General features: G+C 44.1%; 1 protein-coding gene and 1 long non-coding RNA gene across 8 annotated transcripts; one reads left to right on the top strand and one right to left on the bottom strand.

Moving 5' to 3' along the window:
* The first annotated feature begins 870 nt into the window (after positions 1–870).
* Positions 871–22,757, top strand: TCP11L2 (t-complex 11 like 2). Of its 7 annotated transcripts, XM_083574122.1 has the most exons (13): positions 1,305–1,379; positions 3,057–3,370; positions 5,429–5,531; positions 10,383–10,446; positions 11,243–11,416; positions 12,585–12,720; positions 13,554–13,674; positions 13,868–14,088; positions 15,269–15,405; positions 16,755–16,945; positions 18,183–18,364; positions 18,491–18,663; positions 20,254–22,757. In XM_083574122.1, the coding sequence occupies exons 5-13, from the start codon at positions 11,278–11,280 to the stop codon at positions 20,490–20,492; spliced, it is 1,539 nt and encodes a 512-aa protein (XP_083430248.1). In that variant the 5' UTR covers positions 1,305–1,379; positions 3,057–3,370; positions 5,429–5,531; positions 10,383–10,446; positions 11,243–11,277; the 3' UTR covers positions 20,493–22,757. The 7 variants fall into 7 exon arrangements, with proteins under 7 accessions (XP_083430247.1, XP_083430250.1, XP_083430253.1 ...); XM_083574121.1 differs by lacking the exons at positions 1,305–1,379; positions 3,057–3,370 and adding an exon at positions 871–1,152; XM_083574124.1 differs by lacking the exons at positions 1,305–1,379; positions 3,057–3,370 and adding an exon at positions 1,008–1,152 and having other exon boundaries at positions 10,383–10,442.
* LOC310743723 lies at positions 13,459–24,327 on the bottom strand. Its single transcript, XR_014539188.1, has 2 exons — positions 24,195–24,327; positions 13,459–13,653 (listed from the first exon to the last, which is right to left on the bottom strand). It is a non-coding gene; the product is annotated as an uncharacterized lncRNA (long non-coding RNA).
* Positions 24,328–24,395: the final 68 nt, after the last annotated feature.

Genomic DNA, 24,395 nt, shown 5'->3' with positions numbered 1-24,395 from the left:
CTTCAGCTAAGCAGGTCAGATGGGAGACAGCTTTGGAAGCCCATGCACACTGCCTTGTCCTGCAGGATCAAATAAAGGCAAAATACAAAAATAAGGGGGGGGTTTAGATCTTCTGTGTCAAATTCTTCTTTTCCCATCCAGCTGGTGTCCATCCCCAATAGGGCCGGCCCAAGTCATTTAGGTGAACCACAAAATGGTGCCCCCGGCCAAGGAAGAAGGTGTGATAAGAGCTACATCAGAGTCTGCTGTATCGGGATCTGCTGCCCCTGTGGATCCTGCCGCCAGAGGCAGTCACCTCAACCTTGTCTCATGAGTGGATCGGCCCTGATCCCCGGTCCAAAAACATGTTTTTATTTAGATAATTCCAAACCAGCTCACGATTGTTTTAGGCAGAGAATCCGAAAGCCTTTGCCAAACTAGCGCCCTCCGCGGCTCCCACGTCACTAAGCTGCCCTGGCTGGGGCTGACGGGAGTTGTGGTCCAAAACGTTTGGCGGGCACCAGCTTGGCGAAGGCTGAGCGGAGATAAAAGCAATATGAAGTGAGCATCCACATAGGCAGCGGCTCCTTGCTTGGCGCCGGCTTGGAAGCAGCAAAGGCTCGCGATGCCCGGACGGAGCGCGGGATGGCGAAGAGGAGAGAGGTCTGCGTTGGCCACAATGCTGGCAGCAGCCCAAGACCCGCGGCGGGAGGCGGGCGGACTAGTAGGAAACCCACCATCCCAGCAGCCAAGGGAGAACTGAGGACACGGCTCTCCTTCCGTAAACACCGCTCAGTCCCCTCCCCTCTGCCGGGAAAGCAGCATTTCACCCTATGGGGGTGGAGAAAGAGCCCTGCTTTATGGACCCACTTTCCTCGTTCCCCACGATTTGAGTTATGCACCTTGCTTGATAATAGCCTGAAATCCATTGTTCCCCCCCTTCTCTCTCTTCCGTGCCGACAGAGCTTTGCCGCATACGGGATTAAATCTCTTTCCTTCCCCCCCCCTCTCCCCAGGGAAGTGGAAGCGTCCAGGCAGCTTGCTAATAGACACCCGGGGACTATGTATAACTAAGTGAAGCGGGGGGAGGGAGTTAAAGCCCCGGTGAGAACGGCTGAGTAGCAGCAGGAGCAAAGGGGGGTTAAGGCTGACCCTGCCTGAGGCTCTCTTGGGGTGAGTGGATCGGGCGGTTTTTTGGGGGGGGAGGCGGGAAGAAAGCAGGTCCCTTCCATCTCTTTCACCTCTTTTCTCACCTCCCCGGGGGAATTTATCTATAATCCGGTTCAGCTCCGCATTTTCTCCCCCCCCCCCGCACTTCAGCTCCCAGTGTGATGGAATCTTGGCTTGCAGAGGGATATTCCAGAGCTGGATTCAGCGCGGCTGGGAGGGGGGAGTTCAAGGTGACTTATTTTCTCTCTGTTTCAAGATTAGAACAAGCCCTGCCGCTCGATCCTATGACCGTCCTTTTGCAAGTGAGCCGTCCTGTTATTCAGTGCGCTTACACCTGAGTAATGGCGGTTAGGGCAGTAGGCTTTGCTCCGAGCGGTGGTGGTAAACAACCCCGCTGTCCTCTTGCAGAACCGGCGGCGGGGAGCGCTCGTGGTTTGCAAGCCTTATTGTGGTTGCGTGTCTTAAACAAAATAAAAATAGGCCCCTAAAGTTTCTCCTCTCGTCTCTCCCTTCCCCCCGATTTTCCTGGGGTGTATAATTAAGGAACCGGCAGATGCTTTTGTTTTTTAAAGAAAAGATTGTGTGTTTAACAAAGAAAACAAAACAGATGTTAGCAGAGGCAACGGCGAAGGGGGTAGGAAAGGGGTAAATTGGAGGCTCTGTGTGTGTCTGTGTGTTTAAATGCTTTCCTTGGAAACGCTGCTTTTGTTTTGGTCGGTCAATGCCAAAGCACTCGTACCTCCGAGTAACTGCCAAAAATACATTTGTGGGGAGGGAATAACTGAAACAGATGGAGGAAGAGGAGGAGCTTCGGGCAGCTCGCCTAAATGGGGGCCAGCGAGAGCCGCTGTTGCTCGCGCAAATCTTGCTCGACGGCTGAGCGCTGGCGATTTCGGGGAGCGAGGCAGGAGAAGGCTGCCAAATTGCGCAGTCTGATCCTATGCGTATTTATTCTGAACTAAGCCTCCGCTCGAATGGCCTTTTTTCTTTTTAAGTTTTGCGTTTGCAGGCGTCTACAAACTTTCCTGAGCCTCAGCATTCATGAGGATGTCAAAAGATTAAGAATCGGGTTGACATAGGCTGGACTGATAGGAGGAGTGAAGATCCTGAATTGGGAGTGCGGGTAACTTACCCCAGATGAGTGGTTAGACCCAGGGTACACCACCACCACCCTGCCCCAGAAATGTGGTGGTGGTGGTGGTGGTGTTAACATTTGTATACTGCCCTTTACCTGTAGACCTCAGGGCAGTTCACAACGTAAAATTACAATATAAAATACATAATTTCCAGATCAGAATTACTGTGTTCTGTTTAATAACATGAGAATGAACAACAGGGCTAGTTTGTGACTGCCATGATGATAGAATAAAAATGGCTAAGCAGTTTACATAAAAGTAATAAAAGCACAATAACATTCAGTGCAAATTCTTAAAAAGAAGATAAAAGCAATATATACCTGTATGTCACAAATAAAGCTGAATACTGTACAAGAAAGAAATAATTTTTTGTCAGAGTCTAGGAAGCTTAGGTTAAGTTTTTAAGAGGCATTTAAAAGTCATTACTGTCTCCAATCTTAGTATTGGAGAAGTATTTCTCTGTACTATATATGGGTAAAATAAAGTGATATAGGCAAAAAAGCCCTTTGCGGTATGTCCTCCACGGCAGAACACTCAAAGGTCTCTTAAGCAGATTTGTGATTAGCTCAGCAAAAAGCAATGGGATGACGGGATGTGCTATTAGTGGATCTAAGCTGAATTAGCCAATGTGACAAACCCAAACTATGCTTACTGGGTCACAAGGCTAGTAGGAATGGCAGGAGATGGGATGAGGCAGGCCTGGTTATCTGGGGAAACATATATGGGTTAAAAAGATCAAAAAGCAAGTCAAATATCTCTTCCATCTAATAGTGAACTCAAGTGGTAACTGGTAACAGCAATGAAGCAAAACCACAGAGGAAAATGAAAGTAATAGACTTCCTCATACCAAGTCAAACCACCTGGATGGTCCATCTAGCTCAGTATTGTCTACATCAGCTCACAGAATCTCTCCCCCAGTTTTGGCAGGGGTCTTTCCCAACCCTAGCCAGAGATTGAACCCATCACAGCACTACAACCCTTCAGGAGACCCCTGAAGAAGTACAAAACAACTTTATACTGGGGTGGGGAGAGAAACTGCCAAAACAGCCCAATGAAGATGGAGCATCCTCAGTAACTTGACAGTGGTGAGTATAATTTGGAAACATTAAATAGAAGACCATGGACGGCAGGGAGAGTGGAATGCGTAGCTGTAAGGGAAAGGCTGGCTGGTTGGAATCCCGATGGTTCTTCTCAGGAGGGGAGACCAACAGCAACATTTTGCTGCTGGTCCCTTACTGATGACAGCCAGCAAAATCGTCTGCATTTTTATTTTTGCTCGGAAGCAAATCCCACTGGGTTCAATGGGCTTTACTCCCATGTAAGCATGTTTTGCAAGTTGCTAACACCAGGAGAGAGAAATTCCAAACCGAAAATCTGCAACAAATGTTGCAACATTGCATTTACAGAATTTTCTTGCATGAGGTTTTTCTACTCTTACATTTGCAGAGAATTACAGCTATTTTGTTTAAAATAACGTGTTTGTATTTTTTCTACTGGAGGCCCCAAGGCAATGTTGGATAAACAATTTAGATGTATAAAACAGTACTGTGGGACAGGGAAGGAAGGGTTAAGGCTCCACTCCTCATGTACGGCTCAGTTCAAAATAGACACTACTTTCTTGGGGGGGGGGAGTGTCAGGCGATCCAGTTACTGATTATCCACACCTTGTCTGTTGCAGCCCTAAGAAAAACCAAGGGAAACCCCAGTAAGAACCTAAGCTTAGTAAACGGCATTAACTGGACAGAAGAACAAAGAATATAGGTTAAAAAATATACCAGAATCCCCTATTTAAAAAGCCTTGTAATATTATTCAGTGTAGAACAATCCTTTTGCCTGTACAGTCTTTTCGAAGAAGGCTAATTTGTTTGTCAAATGAAGTCTCCCGAGTGCCACCAACCATTAGCGTGTCCCATTTTTAGAAAGACCCTTTCTGATGTTTACACGAATGTAGATCACCAAATTGAGTAGTAGACGTTTGAAGTGAAAATTGCACTTAATTATCAGTAGCTGTGGAATTATTGCAATATGGGATTAAGGTGCTGTCCAATTTCCATTCACTGGAGAGCCAGATTAGGTGCGATGGTGGCAGGGCAATCACTTTAAATGTGGGTCAGTTTAAAGTATGTATCACAAGTGTGTGTGTTGTGATGGTGGTGTATGATATAAAGAGTAAAAACAGTGTACAGGTGAGAAGTGCAGAACCCTTCCATGCCTACTGCTTACTTCCCCCTAGTCTGTATCCCCTCGAGATGATCTGCCCCGCTTTCCAGACCAGGCTCACTTGGTTTATATGTACTTGGAGCAGACCTTTCTGTTGGGTCCTTTATAGCCTTTGCACAGAGGCCCGATGGAAATGAATGGAGGCCACGCTGCAGTAGCTCTTGGGTGGGTTTTGCTTGAAATCGATTGGTTTTTGTCTGCACCAAACATGAAAGCGTGGAGCGCTGATTGTTAACGAAGTCATTGATTGAAGAGAGGGAAGAGTCGATTTGACTGGCAGTCCATTTACCCTAATGCCCATGATGAGCTGTTAATAACCAGGTCACACTAATAACGAGGCACAGGTCCCAAGAGGAGAAAGATGAGGGCTGATTGGAGTTCTGGGAGAATCCCCATGAGGAGGGCCAAGAGGCAGCCAAAAATCAGCAAAGGAGAAAGACATCTGATCTGGTCATCAAGTACCATGGAGAATTGGCAGGTCATGGGAAGAACCACAGCTCAAAAGTACAGCACCTGCTTTGATTGCAGAAGGTCCCAGATTTGATCCCCAGAATCTCTAGACAGGCTCCTGACTAAGACCCCGGAGAGCCACTGCAAGTCTGTGTACTGAACTATAATGGACCAATGAGAGTTATGCAGAGCATTAGCTACCAACCTTCTGCTCCTTCCCAGCGCACCCAAAGTAATTGCTTGGAACTCGCTAGAGGCACAGGCTGCTGTAGGAATAGATGGATGAATAGCATACAGAGGTACCCAAAACTGAATTTGTTCATGGAAATCTCAATGTTCGGGCTTAATGATCACAGAATCGGTCTCCTTGTCTTCCCATGAAGACAAGGCAGCTCCTGCTCAGAAGGTGCATCACACAATTCAATTGCAGGCACTGATCATAAATCTCTTATTTTCTTTGTCTCCGTCTGTAGACCTGCTGGGCATCTGATTAATGTTCTCAAATGCACCAAGTGTCGAAAACATTGCCTCCAATGAATTGGATCGGATTCTGTTTGCGGAACAACTCTTGAGCAGGTAGAATGGGCAAGCTAGCCCAAGTACATCTTCTACTGCAGACACACGCTGTAGATAAACATTATAACCTTACAGTTGTACCTCGGAAGTTGAACAGAATCCGTTCTGGATGTCCGTTCGACTTCCAAAATGTTCGACTTTCAAAGCACAGCTTCTGCTTGGCTGCAGGAAGCTCCTGCAGCCAATCGGAAGCCGTGGAAGTTCCACCGGATGTTCAACTTCCAAAAGAACGTTCAAAAACTGGAACAATCACTTCCGGTTTTCGATTGTTCGGGAGCAGGAACGTTTGACTCCCAAGGTGTTCGGGAGCCGAGGTACGACTGTACTATGGCATTAATGAGAACCAGGCTTGATTAGCATGGTTGAGATATTTCAACTGGTGTAAAACATCTGCCTCCAAACAGATGTTGGTGATGGCCAAGTGGTTGGAGCACATAGCACCAATATTGTACAAGTTGCTCTGGTTGCCGGTACATTTCTGGGTACAGTTTACCTATGTAGTTTGGGACCAGATTACCTAAAGAAGCACCTTCACATGTATGAATCTGCCCTTGCCTGAAGATCAGCTTTGGAGGCCCTTCACATACAACAGCCATTGAAGTGAGCATAAAGGATGGGGCCTTTTCAGCAGTGGAACCACAGCTGGGGGACATGTGGCCCCTTCACCACAGGCCTGTGAGCCTGTAATGACATATTTCAGGTTGCTTCCCCCTCAAACTCTTAAGCTGGTTCTCTTGGTGTGAACTGTTGTTGAAATGACACTAGATGTTTTAACTGGTTTTATTCTTCCAGCAGTTGTTTCATATTTTTGATATCTCTGTGTTCGATTTAAGTATATTGTTGTTTTTCATGGAAGCTGCCATATGAGGACTTTGCTCCTAAGAGATGGCCTGACACGATAATAAATAAATATATGGGAGAAACGTGAGTGGTGATTGCCATTTCACTGTCCATTCAAAAGAAAGAACATGATGATGGGCTAGTGAGGCTGTATTTAGGTTAAGAGCTTATCCAGTATATCTGATATTTTTTCTTCAGCGGAAGCTAAACGATATCCAGTATGTGTCTATTAGGATGAATGAATGAAACTCTTAGAGCTCCTGATCATATGCCTCTCCTTTCTTTTATTTTGGCCATGAGTCTTGAGTCTATTTTTAGTCCCTCACTAGGTCCCTGATATATCCTTGTGTCAAATATGCACAGATTGCAAGTTTGCCCGCTACAGTTTTCTGGCCGGTGCTAGCCTTAGCAGTCAGCTAGTATCTGGTGTCCAAGATGCTGTACAGATTGTTCTGATAGATCTCTTTAAAAAAATCTTACTCAGATCTAAAGTGATGCCTATGGGAATCCAAAGAGTGCTTTGTCAATAAGAAATTGTTTTTATATATGAAATTGCTTCATATATATGTTTTTAATCGTAGGTGTTAAATTGCTTTGAGATGTTTCACAGGAAGTGGTTGATTTATTTAAAGATCATTTGTTTAATTATCAAATTGGAACTGGAAGGGACCACGAGGGTCATCTAGTCAACCCCCTGTAGTGCAGGGATCTTTTGCCCAATGTGGGGCTCAAACCCATGAGTCTGAGACTAAGATGCGTTTTTTCTGTTTCTCTGTACAGTGATTTGTAGCTTTTGAAAAAACGGGTTTTGTGTGCTCTAGGGTAGATGTGTGAAAACACAGGACACCTGAGTTGTGGCTTTCTGCTCTGCATATTGCCACATATATTTTAAAGGAAAGCTACATTCTGTGCATTCTGTAATGGTTTTTGTTTCAGAATATGGGATGTTCCTTAAAAGTAAGGGACACCTGGCAGATTTGTTGACTGTAAACAAGACACCTAACTCTGGCACTTCATGCAAGTATATGTCTGCTGGCTGGTTAGCTATGAAATAGCTTGAGTCATTTGCACCATGTGAAAATCTAAATTCCATTTGGTTGTTTTTAATGGGATGATGACATATTTGCTTCCTGTCTTACACGTGTTGACTCAGGTGCATGCCTGGAAATCTTTTTTGTTGTAGAGCTACCTGAGCCACATTGAAAATGATTGCTGTTCCTTGGCACAGGAAGTGATTTCACCACATTAAATCCTGAGATGCAGAAGCTTCTCCCTACTATCTGTGTGAAGTGTTTGGAGGTGCTCTTTCTATCACTGGCTCCCCAAAAATGAGAGCAGGGGCCAAGTGAGCAGCTATGCTGGATAGTGGCTTGTCCAAATCTGTCCTTATTTTGAACTTTGGTTACATTCACAACATACATTTAAAGTAGTATGATACCACTTTATACAGTCATGCCCCCCCCCCTAATAATTATGGGAGTTGCAGTATGCTGCAGAATTGTTAAAGGTAAAGGTAAAGGGTCCCCTGACCATTAGGTCTTGTCGCGGACGACTCTGGGGTTGCGGCACTCATCTCGCTTTATTGGCTGAGGGAGCCGGCGTACAGCTTCCGGTTCATGTGGCCAGCATGACTAAGCCGCTTCTGACGAACCAGAGCAGCGCACAGAAACGCCGTTTACCTTCCCGCCAGAGTAGTACCTATTTATTTACTTGCACTTTGACGTGCTTTCGAACTGCTAGGTTGGCAGGAGCAGGGACTAAGCAACGGGAGCTCACTCCATGGCGGGGATTCAAACTGCCGACCTTCTGATCAGCAAGTCCTAGGCTCTGTGGTTTAACCCACAGCGCCACCCGCGTCCCTTGCAGAATTGTTAGGAGACCCCTATTCCCCTCCCAGAGCTACGGTTCCCTGGAAAGAGGGTTTGCTTGTTAAACCGCTCTGGGAATTGTAGCTCTGTGAGGAGAACAGGGATCTCCTAGCAATCCTCAGCACCCTCAACAAACTACAGTTCCCAGTATTCTTTGGGGAAGACATGGCTGCTTAAATGCTTTAAATGTATAGTGCGAATGAGCCTTTAGTTAGGTGATCTTCGAATGGCCTGTCAATTAATTGACTGGTCTTTTGACTGCTTATTATTTGATTGTGGTTAAACATTGTCAAATATTTCACAAAGCTGATTGCTGTGTAGGTGGCAGCTTCAAAAAAAGAAAGCATTGTGGTGTCATTTGCTAGCCAGAGTAGGAGTGAGAGCTATTTGCTTTCAGCACAGCGGGGGGGGGGGGGAGCGGGGAGAGACAAAGCCTCTCCTAATGGCCACCTGCTCTGAGTGCCAACATCTGCAAAGAGAAAAAGGAACAGAAACATCTCTCCGTCATTTTAAACGATAAAAAGCCTCAAGGTAACTTGACAGGATAAAATGCAAGACATAACAGCAATGTCAGTAAACAATGCAAAAGGCTCATTTAGTAACATGTTTCATAAAGACAATTCCTACCCACCAGCGTTTGAAATTCGCCAGGCACATTTTGCACCTGGCTACCGGCCACCTGCGACCAAGTGAAGATGCCCAGGTGCCAAAATGGCGCCTGATATCTCCATCATCTGGAGGTGCATTCTTGGAGATCCTTGGATCTTGATTATTTTCACACACTAGCAACACATTCTGTAGAATTCTATTAATGATACTTTATCTGCACAATCAGAATGAATTTTGGGAACCAAAAGGTTGTATTGAAAGATATGACTTTTGAGCCGTCTGGCCCCAAAATGGCAACTAGGCATTCAGTTTTGGTGACTGTAACCCTGGTTAAAGGAGCAATTTGGCACCTAGCTTATATACCTGAGTTTCTAACCCACAACACAATATAGGAAAACCACCGTAGGAGGCCACATTGATTAGCCAAAGGCCTGAGTAAATAAAAAGGACTTGGCCTGGCACCTAAAGACTGGCAGAGATGGTGTCAGACATGTCTCCCTAAGAAGAACATTCCATAGATGGAGTCAACCCTGAAAGGTCCATTCTCATGTGGCCACCATTCACGCCTCCTTTGGGTGGGGAACACAGAGAAGGGCTTCTGTTGAAGACTGCAGGGTTTGGGTTGGTTCATATGGAAAAAAGCATTCCCTGAGGTATTGTGGTCTTCAGCCCTATAACTTCCCAAATGTGAGTCTCCAGCTATTGTTGGACTACAATTCCCATCATCCCTGGTTAGCAGGATCAGTGGTCAGGGATGATAACTGTAGTCCAAAAACAGCTGGAGACCCACATTTGGGAAATCCTGCGATAGGGATTTAAAAGCCAACACTTTGAATTGAGCCCAGAAACAAATTGGTAACCAGTGCAGTCAGGCTGGAGTCGATGTAATCTATTCAGGCCTTCTGGTCCCAGTCATTAACCTATGACCAGCTAGCCATGGTTGCTGGAGGAGCCATGGACCTGTGGCTTCCATATTTCATTGGACTAGAATGCCCATGATTCCTCGCCATTGGCTATGCCGGCTGGTGGGTTAGGTGGTGGGTTAGGACTTGCTGTTAGGTTGTAGCCTGATCTAAGGTGGGTTGCAGCAGCAGCATTACTACCATATAAATCTCCAGGATTTCAGATAGGGGTCTTTCTCAGTGCTACCTGGAGGTGCCAAGGGATGAAACTGGGACCCTCTGCATGCCAAGGAGGTGCTCTGCCCCTTTGCCACAGCCCTTCCCCGATGACTCTCTGATCTGTTAAATTCCTGGGAAGGGTTGAATTTGAGTTAACTCTTTTTCAAGTGCGACCATTATTTCACAATACACAAGCAGCCCAATGCCCAACCCTAACTTTGGCAAGCCATTGTGTTTGCCTTAGCCCTGCCTCTCCCAGCTGCAAAATAGATGGGAAATAGTGTGCTACTTAACAGTTTCGTTACAAGAATTGCAACAATAATGTATGCACCTTTGCATCCTTGTGTTACATAAATGTTCAGTATTTAATCTGGTAACTTCCAGGTGCGGTTCTTTTTTTTTTTGTTTTGCAGGAGAACTGCATCTATCTCCGCACAATTGCAAAAGTCACATTCTGTGAGCTGCTGGCCTAAGTAGGTTAGTCTGATGTTTTACTCGGTGACAAAGAATTCCCCTCACACACACCTTCAAAGTCCTCATTTAAAGTCCCCCCGTCCCCCACTCCAAAGGACTAATTGCTTCTTATCAAACAAAATATATTGGTGGGGAGAAAAAGCTTTGATTGCATGGTGAGCTATGACCTTGCCCCATGGAGACAGCCGTTTTGTGTGCTTTTGTTTAAGAGCTATTTCTAAAACATCCAAGCTCTATACTGTATATGCTTGTTATGAAAACCAAAGGCCAAACAGGCTTAGTATGGCTTGATTCAGCTTCATACCAAAACTAAACTAACTAAATTCTGTTTCAACAGGCAACCATTGCTTGTTTTGTGAAATGACATCTGTGCATAGTGACTTAGGGCACCATCCACTTGCTTGTGGAAGGACTTTAGATCCAGTGAATGCCCTCTGCTAATGGAAAAGAGGGGGAAAGGGTTTTATTTATGGCAGATTCCTCCTTCCTCTTCAGCCGCAATACTTTTTAAAAAAGAAGATTGACTTCAGAGGTTTGGGGGACCCCCTACAAACAGGGTGAAAAATGGCATGGATGGCCTTGGAATGGGAAGCACTTATTGGCAAAATCCTCATGCCTCTCCTTTGGGTCATGGCTTTGTCCATTGGATCAAAAGCACTTCTGTGAGTGGTGCAAGAGCACTAACCTGGATTCCACCTTCTAATAATAATAATTTAAAAAAATGAAGTTCGTTTTGTAAAAAAAAAAAAAAGTCCACCTGAACAGGTCTAGATGACTTCAATATGTTCCCTCACCCCAGGTTCTGTGTACTGTATTGACAAAAGCGATCCCAAAATGCCTCTCAACGATGAGCAGAATGGTGACTGCGATTCTTCCCGGTTCTCCGAAAGCACAGCTTCTTCTTCCAGCGACTCTGAATATTCAAGGCAGAGTTTCACCAGTGACTCTTCAAGCAAGCCCGGCTCTCCAGCTTGTAAGCTAGCATGAGCTACTGGTGCATATGGCAGGAAATTTGAGAACGACTACCTTGTGTGCAAAATTGATGTTTGCATTTGGTTTCCCCCACCCCACCCCACCCCACCCCACCCCGCCACACACACACACACACACACACACAGTTTCAAGGGTTTCATCTGCTGGCTTCACTGTACAAGAAATATCCAAGCTGTAGGCCAGTGTGGGGAAGCAGTGGCTGTCTGGGTGTTGCTAGCCTTTATCTTCCATGAAGTCCATATTCTCTTATCTTTTTTGGAGGCAGTGGGAAATCACAAGTGGGGAGAATGCTATTCCTCTCGGGAACTGCTTGCAGGTTTCCCATAGGCAGTTGGATGGCTGTAGTAACAGGATGCTGGACTAAATGGGCCACTGGCCTGATCCAGCAGGACTTTTCTTAGGTTCTTAACTCCCATCAGGTTCAGCTAGTTTGGCCAATGGTCAACAGGGATGGATGTTGTAGTCCTGCAACATCTAAGGTAAAGGGACCCCTGACCATTAGGTCCAGTCGTGACCGACTCTGGGGTTGCGGCGCTCATCTCGCTGTATTGGCCCAGGGAGCCGGCGTACAGCTTCTGGGTCATGTGGCCAGCATGACTAAGCTGCTTCTGGTGAACCAGAGCAGCGCACGGAAACGCCGTTTACCTTCCCGCTGGAGCGGTACCTATTTATCTACTTGCACTTTGACGTGCTTTTGAACTGCTAGGTTGGCAGGAGCAGGGACCAAGCAACGGGAGCTCACCCCGTCGCGGGGAATCGAACCGCCGACCTTCTGATCGGCAAGCCCTAGGCTCTGTGGTTTAACCCACAGCGCCACCCGCGTCCCTTCTCCTGCAACATCTAGAGGGCCACAAATCTAGATGTATGTTTTAGTTGAAATTCCTGCATTGGGTTGGACTAAATGACCCATGGCGTCCCTCCCTACTCTCCAGTTCTAAGACTCTACAAAATTCTCCACCTTTGCTCCAAGCAGTTAACTACCATTATGGAAAGAGGCTGAATGTTTATATAAATTGTGTTTATGTATATTATTAGGTTCACCCTTTATCATCTCCACTTACAAAGGACTCATTCAGAAATACTAAAGCTCTGAAGTGTTTTCATGTTAAGCTTTCACGCTAAACATGTTTTCCCTTCCTTTGTCCCAGCTACAAGCCCTCCCAAAGTGGTTACATTTGATGAAATGATGGCAGCAGCAAGGAACTTGTCAAACTTGACTCTGGCTCATGAAATTGCTGTAAACGAAAACTTTCATTTGGAGCGCACTGAACATCCACCAAACAGGTAAGCAAGAGGGGTTTAGTAATTTCACTGAAGGGACTTTAGGGCCCCAACCAAGTTTTTTTACCATTTAGGGTTGGACAGGTATACTGAGATGTTTCAGCCTGGCCAACAGAACAGGTAGATTTTAATAAGGGCAAAATGCAGGAAAATAATAAATTCAGTTTTAAAGCAAGAAAAGACACTAGGGGCTCTTAAACCTAAAATGTATGAATCACCGCTGCTTGGCAGCTAAAAAAAATTAAATCCACCAAGTGACTCCACACATTCTGATTTTCCTATGGGAATGGAAACAGGATTGAGGGAGAGGTTTATATCCACGTTTAATTAAGAAGAAAACCTAAATATGCATAGAAACTTTCCAGTATTGCATATCTGATTCTTTCTCTTTGGTAGATACAGGAACAATTTTTTCCTAGTTTTCTGTTCTAGCTGCAGTTGTTCTGGTGGGACCACTGCCACGACTTCAAATTATATAATCTGGCACAACACTCCTTGGCATCAACCCAAATGCCTCTCCCACAGGGATGTGAGGAGGCATCAGTTTTCATTCCAGCCTGTGTTTGTCACCTGCAGCGCTGTTTCCATCCTGCTGCAGCTCAGTTGCTAACAAAAAACACTTATTTGTCTCTGTGTCTGCTGTGGTGGAATTTTATGTAATTACATTATTTAAAAATTGATTGCTTATTGCTGTTGTTTTGACTCTCATGGTTGTATCAACCACAGAAAAAAATACATATATATACTGATACAATGTGTGTTTTATTCAGCATCATTCATTTCAGTGCAAATGTCAACACTGTTAACTATTTACATTATTTTCCTGCCTGCCACAGCTTGACTAGAAGGGTGAAGCAAATTGTGCACCAGGCATTCTGGGATCGTTTGGAGGAAGACTTGAATGAAGATCCTCCTGAATATGAACATGCCATCAAGCTGTTTGAAGAAATTAAAGAGGTGAGTTAACCTTGGGTTTCTTTTTTTCTCTTTTTCCCTTGTCAGCTTAGGTCCAGCTATATAATTTTATCAGTACAGCAACACTTCTGTTCTAATCGTGCTCACACAAGGCCTGCATTACCACGGTGAGCCAGTTTAACTACATCTGCTGCACCTTACTTGATTTGTGTGTGTGTGTGTTTAAATATTTCAGATTCTTCTTTCTTTCCTGAACCCTGGGGCTAACAGGATGCGAAGCCAAATCTGTGAAGTTCTTGATGCCGACCTCATAAGGCAGCAGGCCAAGCACAATGCAGTTGACATCCAGGGTCTCGCAAACTATGTCATTAGCACCATGGGGAAGCTGTGTGCTCCAATAAGGGATCATGACGTCAACCAGTTAAAAGCTACTGGGAACATTGTCGTATTGTTCAGGTTGGTGTGTGGTTTTCCTTTTTAACATTGTTCTTTATCATTGTTCAAAGAATTGGTGAAAAGCTTGGATTTTTCAAATATAGTGATCTGGAGTGGGATCCAGACTTGGGTCTCCAGCTGTTTTTGGACTACATTTCCCATCATCACTGATCACTGGTCCTGCTAGCTAGGGATGCTGGGAGTTGTAGTCCAAAAAAACAACAGGAAACCCAAATTAAGGGTTGCCGAGAGGGTGCACCTAGGCCAGCAACCTTGTTGCATTTTATTTCCCTTCATGCTGCTTGTTTGTATTGATTCTAACATTTGTAGTTTTACTACTCAAACATGCTGCTCCATCTAGTAGTGCTTTCCATGAAGCAATCATTTCACAGAGGGCTTGCCAATGTGGCACCCATGGACATCTTCCTCTGATGCCCACAAAGCCTCCGAATGCCCCACTTGCTACCCACTTGGTCATGAGGTGGTGAGAGTGGTTGCCTTTTTCTCCTTTGAAAAGTAGAGCTGAAGGAGGATGTTGCAAGAGTGATGCTTGTTCCTCCCTTCAGCTCTCCGTGCTCTTCAAGATCAAAATTAATTCTACTGGATCCAGCTTCTACGCATATTCCTTGTGTGGGGCACACAAAAATACATCTGAGCCAAACGGGTTTTGCAGGCAGCTGCCAAGCCCTGCCTATAGTGCTTTACAAGCACTGATCACCCGCTGTACCTCAAAGTGGGTCTGATTTTGTATTAAGATGTATGCTATCTTCCTATGTCTATTGAAGCCATTGTGACATGGTAAATCAAGCAGTGATGTGAAGGGGAGTCCTTGGATCATTTCAGTGGGGTTTTGCTGGCTTAACTGCAAATACACTATTTTAAGTTGGTTGTAGACCAGAATATTTTAATTGCACTGCTTGTGAGCATTTAGAAGCTGTGCATTATATTAACACAGAGATACTACAAATGCACAGAGTAAGTTCATGAATTGCCATGGTGGTGTCTAATAATAGTTTGGCTGTGTTGCAATTTATCTTTGATGCTTGAGCCGTGGGGCGGTTGCCCTTTGCAAACTGGACTACTGGGGAACTGAGATAAGCCTGTGTCTCTGCATATGCTGCGTGCTGGGGAAAGGACAACATAATCAAGTTTCCTATGATGACATGGCTGCAAACTACTTTTGTTTGTTGTATTCTTACAGGCAAATATTCCACGTTCTGGATCTCATGACAATGGATATGGCTAATTTTACTATTCGGAGCCTTCGACCTCATCTCCAGCGTAACTTGGTGGATTATGAAAGAGCAAAATTCCAAGATATACTTGAAGAAACGCCAAGTATGTCCTTTGTTTACATAGGCGGGTATATAGCCAATGGCCTGGCGATGCAGGCAGCTGCCTGGGGCCTCTAGTTAAGAAGAGGTCCAAGGGGAGATTTACATTTTCCTTCGTCCTCAATGAATTAAAAGCTCCAACAGGAAGAAATTTGATCTATTAAGCCACCTTCTAAAACCTGTTCGTGGCACTATAACAGAGAAGCAACCTTTAAAAAATGCTTTGGGTCAGGAGTGTTAGCCAAGTCTCCTTATTCAGTATACGAGAGACCTGCAAGCTATACAGTATTTGTGCAAATCCTTGGACTCCAACCTACTGACACAACTGATGGCGGGAATTATTATTATTATTATTATTATTATTATTATTATTATTATTAATTTTATTATTTATACCCTGCCCATCTGGCTGGGTTTCCCCAGCCACTCTGGGCGGCTTCCAACAAAATATTAAAATACAGTAATCTTTTAAACATTAAAAGCTTCCCTAAACAGGGCTGCCTTCAGATGTCTTCTAAAAGTCTGGTAGTTGTTTTTCTCTTTGACATCTGGTGGGAGGGTGTTCCACAGGGCGGGTGCCACTACCGAGAAGGCCCTCTGCCTGGTTCCCTGTAACTTGGCTTCTTGTAGCAAGGGAACCCCAGAAGGTCCTCGGCACTGGACCTCAGTGTCCAGGCTGGACGATGGGGGTGGAGACGCTCCTTCAGGTATACTGGGCCAAGGCTGTTTAGGGCTTTAAATGTCAACACCAACACTTTGAATTGTGCTTGGAAATGTTATATTCAGGCAGTGTTTTCATCAGGGGATGCTGTGAGTGCTGCACCATTTTGTCAGGGATGGGGGGAGCAGAGAATTTGGGGGGGGGTGTTGCTTTGTTTCTGGTTGAGAGCTAAAGCACATTCAAGGAACATGTCGTGTGGAGACTCAAATATAGTTAGGGGAAAGTCATGAAAAAAGAATAAACTGTCATGTGAATGCAGTTGCTCTTCCAGAAGAAGGCCCTGCCTTCCTGCTACACAGTCTGTTGTGATGCTATATGTCTTGTTGCGCAGGCAGAACTTGTGCTGACAGTGGCTACGGCACAAGACAGGCAGCTTCCTTCCTGCAGTGAGCGCTACCTCCATTGCAATACACACAGCGGCATTATAATACAATGCAGGCAGAATTGCAACTGGTCTGCTATGATGTGATCTCCATCAAAGAGCACTGTAGCTGTTCTGTGCCTTTCTGCAGTTCTCTACTTCTACCTCCTTTTTGTGAGCAGGGCCTTGGGGTTTGCCTTCCTCCATAGAGTGTGCCTCCCCCAGGTGTGCAATAATAAAACAGTTTCTGTTTCTGTCTTGTAATGTTTAGGTGCCCTGGACTTGACCACAGAATGGATAAGGGAATCTATACAAGATGAATTGTCTTCTCTTTCCTGTGAAACATCTTCGCATGCTGGTGCTAATGGGATGTCCAAAACAAATCTGAGTCCTACTTCGGTGCTAACAAACAGCTACTTGAAACTCTTGCAGTGGGATTACCAGAAAAAGCCTGTTCCTGAGGTAAAGCTCACTAAGACAGGGACAGGAAACCTGTGGGCCCTGCAGGTGCTGGGGGACTACAACTCCCATCATCCCTGACCATTGGCCATGTTTGCCGGGGCTGATGGGAGTCCCAACAACATCTGAAGGGCACAGGATCCCCAGCCCTGATTTAAGAGCTTCCTCCTCACCCACCATGACCAGTCCCAGAGCATAGTTTTCTATATCCATGTGAAGAAAGTAGCCTTGCAGCAAGTTTGTGGGAAGGAAGGAAGGCTAAGTAGCCAAAGGAACTCTTATGTGCTGGAATGTGCACATTGAAAAATGAAGATGCAAAATAAACTATTAAAAAGGCCAAAATGCACACAAGAAAAGTGGGAAGTTGTTACATGGATGGTTACAATTCAGTGTGCTTTCAACAATCAATCCATCTGACAAAGGGCACATTCACGCAATGCATTTAAAGCACCATGATGGCACTTCAAACAGTTATGCATCCCTCTAAAGAATTCTGGGAGCTGCAGGTTGTTAAGGTTGCTGAGAGTTTAGGAGGCCCTTGTTCCCCTCACAGAGCTACAATTCCCAAAGAGGTTTAACAACCTGCCCCTCTTCCCAGGGAACTATGGGAATTGTAGCTCCGGGAAAGGGGAATAGGGGTCTCCTAACAATTATCAGATGAGGGGACGCGGGTGGCGCTGTGGGTAAAAGCCTCAGCGCCTAGGACTTGCCGATCGAAAGGTCGGTGGTTCGAATCCCCGCGGCGGGGTGCGCTCCCGTCGTTCGGTCCCAGCGCCTGCCAACCTAGCAGTTCGAAAGCACCCCCAGGTGCAAGTAGATAAATAGGGACCGCTTACTAGCGGGAAGGTAAACGGCGTTCCATGTGCTGCGCTGGCTCGCCAGATGCAGCTTGTCACGCTGGCCACGTGACCCGGAAGTGTCTTCGGACAGCGCTGGCTCCCGGCCTATAGAGTGAGATGAGTGCACAACCCTAGAGTCTGGCAAGACTGGCCCGAACGGGCAGGGGTACCTTTACCTTTAACAATTATCAGAACCTGTAAAAATTTCAGAACACAGGTTTATTTGGAGAATGTCATGACTTATTTTAAAGTGGGATAACTTAAATGTATGATGTGAATGTGGTCTAAATGAACTCCTCCGACAAAAAATTGAACTCCTGGTAAAATACATATCTTTATATTCAGTCTCATTGGGGATTTGACTGTTTTGTTGACACTCTTTTCTAAACATCTTATTCCAGACATTAATGACAGATGAAGGTCGTCTTCAGGAGTTAACAGAGAAACTGAATCAGTTGAAGGTTATAGCGTGTGTGTCTCTCATAACAAGCAACATGTTGGCTGCAGTTATTGAGGGCATTCCCGATTTTGTAGACAAACAAAAGCGGATTTCATTTGTGCTACTTGAAGGAATGAATAAGAAGTAAGTATTTAGACTTGAGTGTTGGAACTTACTGAAAACCTATATGAAATGTCAATATGGGGGCAGGAATCAAAGGCAGTATCTGATAGAATTAACATGGTTTTCTCCTCACCCCCCTTTTTGCAGGAGTTTTGATTTGAAAGAAGCTCTTAATGCAATAGGTATTCGTACGTGTAGTGAAATAAATGAGTCGGTGACTGAGAGAGGCTTCCCACCACTAAATAAGGAAGTGCAAACAAATTTAGTAGGGCAGCTCTGCAACATCGTTGAGGAAGACAATCCTATCAACTCCTTAATTGGTTAGTAACTTAACTCACTGGCTACAGGCATCTTAATGTTTTAAGTGTATATGTCATTGTCGTGATTTCAAATAAAATTGTGATTTCCAGCCACTATTATCAAATACTGTGGCATGAAAAAGGCTGCCCTCATTGACCTGGTTCTCATGTAATACTAAGCCATGGTTCCTAGGTTCCTAGAGAGATAGTGGCTGCTTTGTTTCTCCTCTGGTCTTGCTGCTACTGCAGTGCTGTGAGCTAAACCATGGTTAGACTTAGTGTATCATCCAAATCAGGACTCATGGTTTGTCTTGACAAGCCAGGAGCTGTAGCCAAATCGTTTGTTCTATGTCTTATGCCTTGTGGGTTTATCTGGCTTCGGATGACACGCTAAGCCAAACCAGGGCTTAGCTTGCAGTGGCAGGACTGAAGCAGGAACACACTGGCTATGATATCCCGTCTAGGCTTAGGGCATTACATGTGAACTTAGCCACTGTGTGCAGTTCAAACTTAGTTTATAGTTCTTTGTATAACAGATAACTTCAAATGGATTGAAGTCTGGAATCAGTGTATGTAAGCCCCCATCTCTGCAATTGGGGAGGACAACAGACTTTGTACCTTTCTCTACACACATTCGTTTATGTGTGAACAGAACTTCCACACGCTGAGCTGTGTGTGCAGAGGGATCTGTCCATGTGTTTGGTTGAAGGGTTTCTGACTGTAGATCAGGGGTAACTAAATCTGTGTGGTGGGGTTTGCTACTATTACTCTTTGGCCTTGCCTGGTCATCTTACCAGTTCTACAGAGGAAAAAGGCAGTGGTTATATAATAACTACAGGAGGTTAATCTCCCTGACTACTCCTTGGCTGGTCTAGGCAACTGCACCCTGAACATTCTTGTTCTTCTCGCCCTCTAAAAAAAACCCCACCATACCTAAATGCCACCCCTCCTGTCTGGGACAGAAGCGCAAGGAGTACGTTCAAAAGAGCAGAGGAAACAACTTGCTGTAATAAGGACTGGCCTCCTGGTTTCTGTCTCTGCCCCTTCAAGGCCTTGTTGGAAACATGCAAACCCACGCTTCAGTGCAGGAATGGAACACAGATTTAAATTTATCTTCACCGGAAATGCAGAAACCTTCCAAAGGCTACTGTACTGTAGCAAAACAAGTTGCAATCCCAACCTTCTTAAAATGGTTGATGAGACTGTCCACAGCACTATATGTGGGTGTCTTGAGATAGTGACACCTATGTATGTAGACCTCCTCAGCAACTTGATCATACGGGGTTTCAATTCCTGGGAGGTCTGTCCACATAGATGGACATAAGCTTCACTTGCTCAGCTGTCCACTCTTAGCACATGGGTTTGGGGGTGGAGCCTGTGTTGAGGTTGTGCTGCTTCTTTCTATGTATGCATGGATGCTTCTTGTGCAGTTAAAACATGAAGGGGCCTACTTCATTCATATTTAGAACATTATGCTGTCTGTCTTGAATGATACAAGCCAAAGTTCAGTTGCATTCAGGTTCAGGACAGGATGCTGGGCTAGATTCACTACTGGCCAATTCTTACTTTCTTAAATTCTAATTATGTGATGTGTCTCCCCCCCCCCTCTAGATAAACGGATTCATTTGTACATGAAAAGCTTGCTTGCTTCACCAGGCTTTCAAAAGTCTACGCCCACAATTCCAGGAGGCCTTGCTGTGATTCAGACTGAGATAGAGACCATTGGATCACAGTATGCCAACATTGTTAACCTGAATAAACAGGTGTATGGACCATTCTATGCAAGTATTTTCCGAAAACTGCTCTTCAGTGAAGCAAGCAAAGCAGAGCCTGAAGCTTCTACTAACTGAAATACTTGGGTCTCTTTTGTTCCTTCCTGGTCACAGTATTTATATTGTGATTTGTATTCTTCTCAACGTGCATGGCTTGCAACGATGACTGTTACAGAGAGATAAATCTGTGTGTCTAAGTGGGCTAGACCAGAGATACTATATATAAATAAAATGTCCCTTGAATCTGCAAAGTTACTAAAAAAAAATTTAAGAATTAATTTTGTTTATAATGGCAGATTGTAACATTTATTGCACTTGCTTACTGTAAATGTATTCTCTTGCAAACAGTTTTGACATATTGGAGAAATGCTTGCTGATGTTTTAGTAACATGCTTATTCCAATGCCTTCAGAGCAATAAAACTGAAGTTAGTGGTTCAGATTTGATCTGAATTAAAATATTAAGCTCTTAATCCCAACCCCACCGCTTTTTTTCCAAATTGGCTTGTTAACAAAACCCTATTTTCATTCCTCCATATCCCTCCTTTGGTTCTGTGCTGGCAACTGTGGGGTGGGGTGGAAGGGGATGGCTCTCATCTGATTGCTCCTGAACTGCTGCCTGCTTCATGAGCAGTCTTCATAGCAGCCCAGTTCCAAACTGCTTAGAGGTATTAAAAAACAAACCCCCTGCATAGTCTAGCTGGCACATGGAAGGGTAATAAGTGCACATTTTTCAAGCAAGCCACAGGAATGTTTTGATGTAGTAGATTGCTTGAGAGCCTGCATTATTATATGCAAACTATATATTTATATATATTTGCATATCTCAAACTATTCAATATAGGAAAGCTTCATTACTTTGGTTATCTAATCATCCCTTTTATACCAGAAATGAATCATGACTTGAACAAAATTACTTCTAGGAAGTACAATTTATAATACTAATTCACTGTGATCTTTTTCAATAACAAACTTTTTAAGTATATAAATTGGGAGTCTCTAAATACTCCCAATCGATATTTTATATCCCTAAAGTGTGTTTTTGGTAAGAATGAATCTTTATTCACTTTGGGAGTAAGGTTCAAAACCATTTGCCATGCAATGTTTTTGATGTGTCTATCGCAGAGGACCTTGATATAAAAAGCATTGTAGTTTTATTGGCAATTTTGATTTTTTAAATAAAAAAAATGGAAATGTACAACCTTCTTTTTGAAATCTCTACCAAGTATATCTCAGCTATCTCAGGCTAAGGCTGACTTCCTGCCTGAGGGTGGGGAGAGGCAGAATTATTTCTTTCCTTCCTAGAAGTTTTGATTTCCCTGTGGGATTAAGCAAAATGACAAAATGGTGAATGCGTATTCAGTTATTGTTCAGTTCAATGAATTCAGTGGTGCTAGTGATAGCCATATGTGACTCTACAGACTACTCTCTCAAACCACACAATCCTTTTCAAGATGCCTTTGGAAGAGAGTGTTCCTTGCCCTGCACTTGCCTTGCACTAAGATAGCCTTCCCCAGCCTGCTGCTCTCCTGATGTTGCAGGACTCCAGTTCCCTTAACCGCTGACCTGGCAGGGCACGAGGCTGAGGAAGGCTGCTCTAAGATTTTATGTCCAATTACAAGGAATAGGAATTTAATATATATTTTTCACGTTTTAAAATTGTTAGGCTGACTTGGAGAACCTCTGCTTTGTGGGAGCTATTGCAATATAAAGCGTATGTTAACAATAAATAATAAGACTTGATGCACAAACTATTGTATCAAGAAGCCAATAGCACCCCAAATTCTGATAAGGGAACTCTATACTTTCTTAAATTTGAAAGGAAAATATATTAAATAGTCTAAACTAATACGTGTGACTTAGATATGGCTAGGTTATGTTATAAACATCCACAAGAAACCTTATTGTAATCATTTTATTGTGGTATATATCTTTTTCTGTTTTCTTAAGCACTCTGCAGGAGTCAAATAGAGCCACAGTCCCTCCACAAGATTCTAATTTACCTGGGAAACAATAATATTTATTAGAAAACACTCATGCAGAGGCCTAAGAGAAAGCAAGCTTTGTTTTGTGATTTTATAAATGACTTTAAAGGGGCATTTTATATAGCATGGTATGTCCATTCAGCAATATTTGAATGTTTCTTAGCTAATGTTCACAGCCTTTTGGATGTTGAAATTAATCAGTTAACTTGTCCCTCCTGCATGTTGTTTGCTGAAATAATCCAAATATGTTTACTTTTGTTAGCTTAACGAAAGCAAGATAGTGTATGTAACTGGTTTGTGAGATGGGTTTTTCTGTGTGTTAATATTTCGTATTCATTAAAATTTGTTTGTGATTTAAAATGTTGTGGAGATTCCCTCTCATTTAAAGTAGTAAAACAAAAAAAGATGCAACTGCAGAGACCATTTATTCTTGGCTATTTTGAATGTGGACGCTGCAGCCCAAGTTGGGAACAGGTCAACTGATGGCTAAATGAAGTTCAGCTCTGCACAGACCCATGAGAAGCTGCCATTGCTAACTAATTCAAAAATCCAGGGAGATTTAGAACCAGGGAGGGCCATAGCTCTGCAACAGAGCATCTGATTTGCATGCAGATGATAGCAGGTTCAATCCCTGGCATCTCCAGGTAGGGTTGTGAATGTCCCCTGTCTGAAATCCTAGGGATCTGCTCCGGTGTAAACAATATGGTAGATGGACCAATGGCAGCTTCTGGTGTCCCCAATATGGATCGCCCACTGTGCTCCACTTCTGCCACTATTCACAATGGTGTGAACAGCTGTGGGCAGGGCATATCAAATGAAGGAAATAGGCTGCCATTACAGTTCACAATCTCTCCTTTTGCCAATATTCACTATGTTGTGGGCAGGGCGTATCAAGTTAAATAGCTGCATTTGTTTCCCTGTGAGCTATCCCTATGAGCTGCCTATTGGGCACACTTGGCATCTTCATGTAAAAGCAATACTACTTTAGCCATGGCAGTGTGAGCGTTTGTTTTTAATTAAAAATTACTATTAACAATAAGCAAAAAGGGGCCACTACAAGCCATTAGTATGTACCTGTTGCCTTCATTGTTGTTGGGACTCAGGAATACTTAGCAGCATAATGAAAACAAACTGCTGCCACCTAGATGTATGCAGTAGGTTGCAGTAGGCCCAAGGTGCCAGTTGGGTTGCCAACATATTGTTAGAAGCAGCATTAAACTGCTAACCCAACCATTGGTAGTGATCCAACATTTGAGGAAGGAGGAGACACCCAGAATCAGTCCAAGTGACGGCATATGATCACAATGGCAGTGCCTAGGTTGAATCAGGTTACGTTTCAAACATTCCTGGGTTAGTAGTTTATTTCTAAAGTCAGGTAGGTTCTGTTCTATGGATACCAATCCTTTCTTTTCTTGCTTTCTATACAGTGCAGTCTGTGACATCTGCTTGTCAGAAATCCCACAGGTAAAACTCTTCCTGGCCGAGATGCAGAAATGGGCAACTATACATACACCTATTGTACTTCTGCCTATCAAAAAACTCTCAAAACATATATAATCAATTAGGAAAGAAGTGGCATGAACGTTAAGTATCTAATACTGTAGTGCAATCACAAAAGAAAGTTTTATTTGTTGCATTTTACTCTATTATGATGAACGGGGATGATTAGCAGATTCCTTGATGGGGAAATCTATACCAGCGGTTTGTGTTTCTATTGCTCCCTTTCGAGCAATTTCACCAAAAAGCTATTATGTTATATTCATCAATTTCGATGCTGATTGCCGCATTTACCTTTACTTTACACCGGAACGTACTCGACGTGCCACAATTTCCTGTGTGTTAGGAAACGAGGGACAGGAAGAAGCTTCCTCAGTTCAGGGATCGGTTTTGAGGAAAGCTGAGCTGTAAAGAGGAATTCTAGCGTTTCCACACTCGCTCCTGGCCAAGCAGCGCTTGAGGCAAAGACGGATCACTTCTGCGGCGGAACCTCTGCGCTGC

The sequence above is a fragment of the Podarcis filfolensis genome (genome assembly GCF_964270895.1).
Source record: "Podarcis filfolensis genome assembly, chromosome: 10".
In the NCBI taxonomy this organism is placed as follows: domain Eukaryota; kingdom Metazoa; phylum Chordata; class Lepidosauria; order Squamata; family Lacertidae; genus Podarcis; species Podarcis filfolensis.
This window is presented reverse-complemented; position numbering and strand designations above follow the sequence as displayed.